Source organism: Antrostomus carolinensis, unplaced genomic scaffold (assembly GCF_000700745.2).
Source record: "Antrostomus carolinensis isolate BGI_N321 unplaced genomic scaffold, ASM70074v2 scaffold19463, whole genome shotgun sequence".
Lineage (NCBI taxonomy): Eukaryota > Metazoa > Chordata > Aves > Caprimulgiformes > Caprimulgidae > Antrostomus > Antrostomus carolinensis.
In genome coordinates, this window is record NW_010304684.1 from 1390 (window position 1) to 2787 (window position 1398).

The 1398-nt window shown below is 49.6% G+C and overlaps 1 protein-coding gene across 1 annotated transcript; it reads right to left on the reverse strand.

The window, feature by feature from the left end:
• Positions 1 to 292: 292 nt before the first annotated feature.
• Positions 293 to 1390, reverse strand: LOC104520005 (zinc finger protein 665; the record flags this gene model as incomplete). Its single annotated transcript, XM_029084163.1, has 1 exon — positions 293 to 1390. A coding segment is annotated over one exon (1098 nt), but the record flags the coding sequence as incomplete, so codon positions are not given.
• Between the last annotated feature and the right edge of the window lie 8 nt (positions 1391 to 1398).

Sequence of the window (1398 nt, forward strand, 5' to 3'; positions counted from 1 at the left end):
ATCATGGTTGGGTGGTCTATAGTAGACCCCCCACCATAAAATCTACCTCGTTGGCTTTTCCTCTTGATTGATGGGAGGTTTTGAGGGGAAAGGGAAGTTCTGAGGAGAAAGGGAAGTTCTGAGGAGAAAGAAAAGGGTCTGAGTGGAGAAAAAAAGGGCTTCCAGTAGGACATGAAAGGTTGAGGGGGGAAAAGGTGTTTCTTATTTCATAAAACAAGAGGTTTGTGGTGGTTTTGGAGGTAAAGAAGGTCCAATCTCCTCAAAGTAGTGGGGTAAGAGCAGCAGGAGGTGCCTATCTCAGGTGGATCCGTTGGTGTTTCATGAGCTTTGAGTTGACAATGAAGCTCTTCCCACAGTGGGTACATTTATAAGGTCTCTCCCCGGTGTGGATACGTTGATGGGCAACAAGGGCTGAACTCTTCCTAAAGCTCTTCCCACACTGGATGCACTTGTAGGGTCTCTCCCCAGTGTGGATCCGTCGGTGACGGATCAAGGTCAAGCTCAACCTGAAGTTCTTCCCACAATCTCCACATATATAAGGTCTCTCCCCGGTGTGGATCCGTCGGTGGCAGATTAAAGCTGAATTTTGCCTGAATCTCTTCCCACAGTCGTTACATTTATAGGGCATCTCCCCAGTGTGGATGTTCTGGTGACGGAGCAGAGCTGAGCTCATCTTGAAGCTCTTCCCACAATCGCTGCACTCGTAGGGTCGTTCACCAGTGTGGATACGTTGATGGGTGACAAGTTCTGAGTTCCACACGAAACTCTTCCCACAATCATCACATCGATGGGGTTTTTGTCTGTTATGGGTCCGGTGGTGCCTGGTGAGGGATGACCTACAACTAAAGCTCTTCTCACACTCACCACATTTATAAGGTCGTTCACCAGCGTGGACACGTTGGTGGGTGAGAAGTTCGGAGTTTAACATGAAACTCTTGCCACAATGGTGGCATTTATGGGGTTTCTCCCCAAGGTGGGTGTATCTGTGTTTGATGAGGGAGCAGTTGTAACGGAAACACTTCTCACACTCCTCACACTTGTAGGGTTTCTCTCTGGTGTGAACACGTTGGTGCCTCATCAACGACGAGGTGTATCGATAACTCTTCCCACACTCGTTACACTTATAAGGTTGCTCCCCGGTGTGGATCCGTTGATGGACAAGAAGATCTGAGTTCCAAGTGAAGCTTTTCCCACACTCACCACATTTATAGGGTTGCTCCTTGGTGTGGGTGTGTTTGTGGCGGTTGAGGGCTGAGCTGTGCACGAAGCTCTTCCCACACTCGTCACATCTGTAGGGTCTCTCCCCGTTGTGGGTTCGTTGGTGACGGTTCAAGGCTGACATGTGCTTGAAGCTCTTCCCACAGTCGCTGCAGCTGTAGGGTCTCTCCCCAGTGTGGA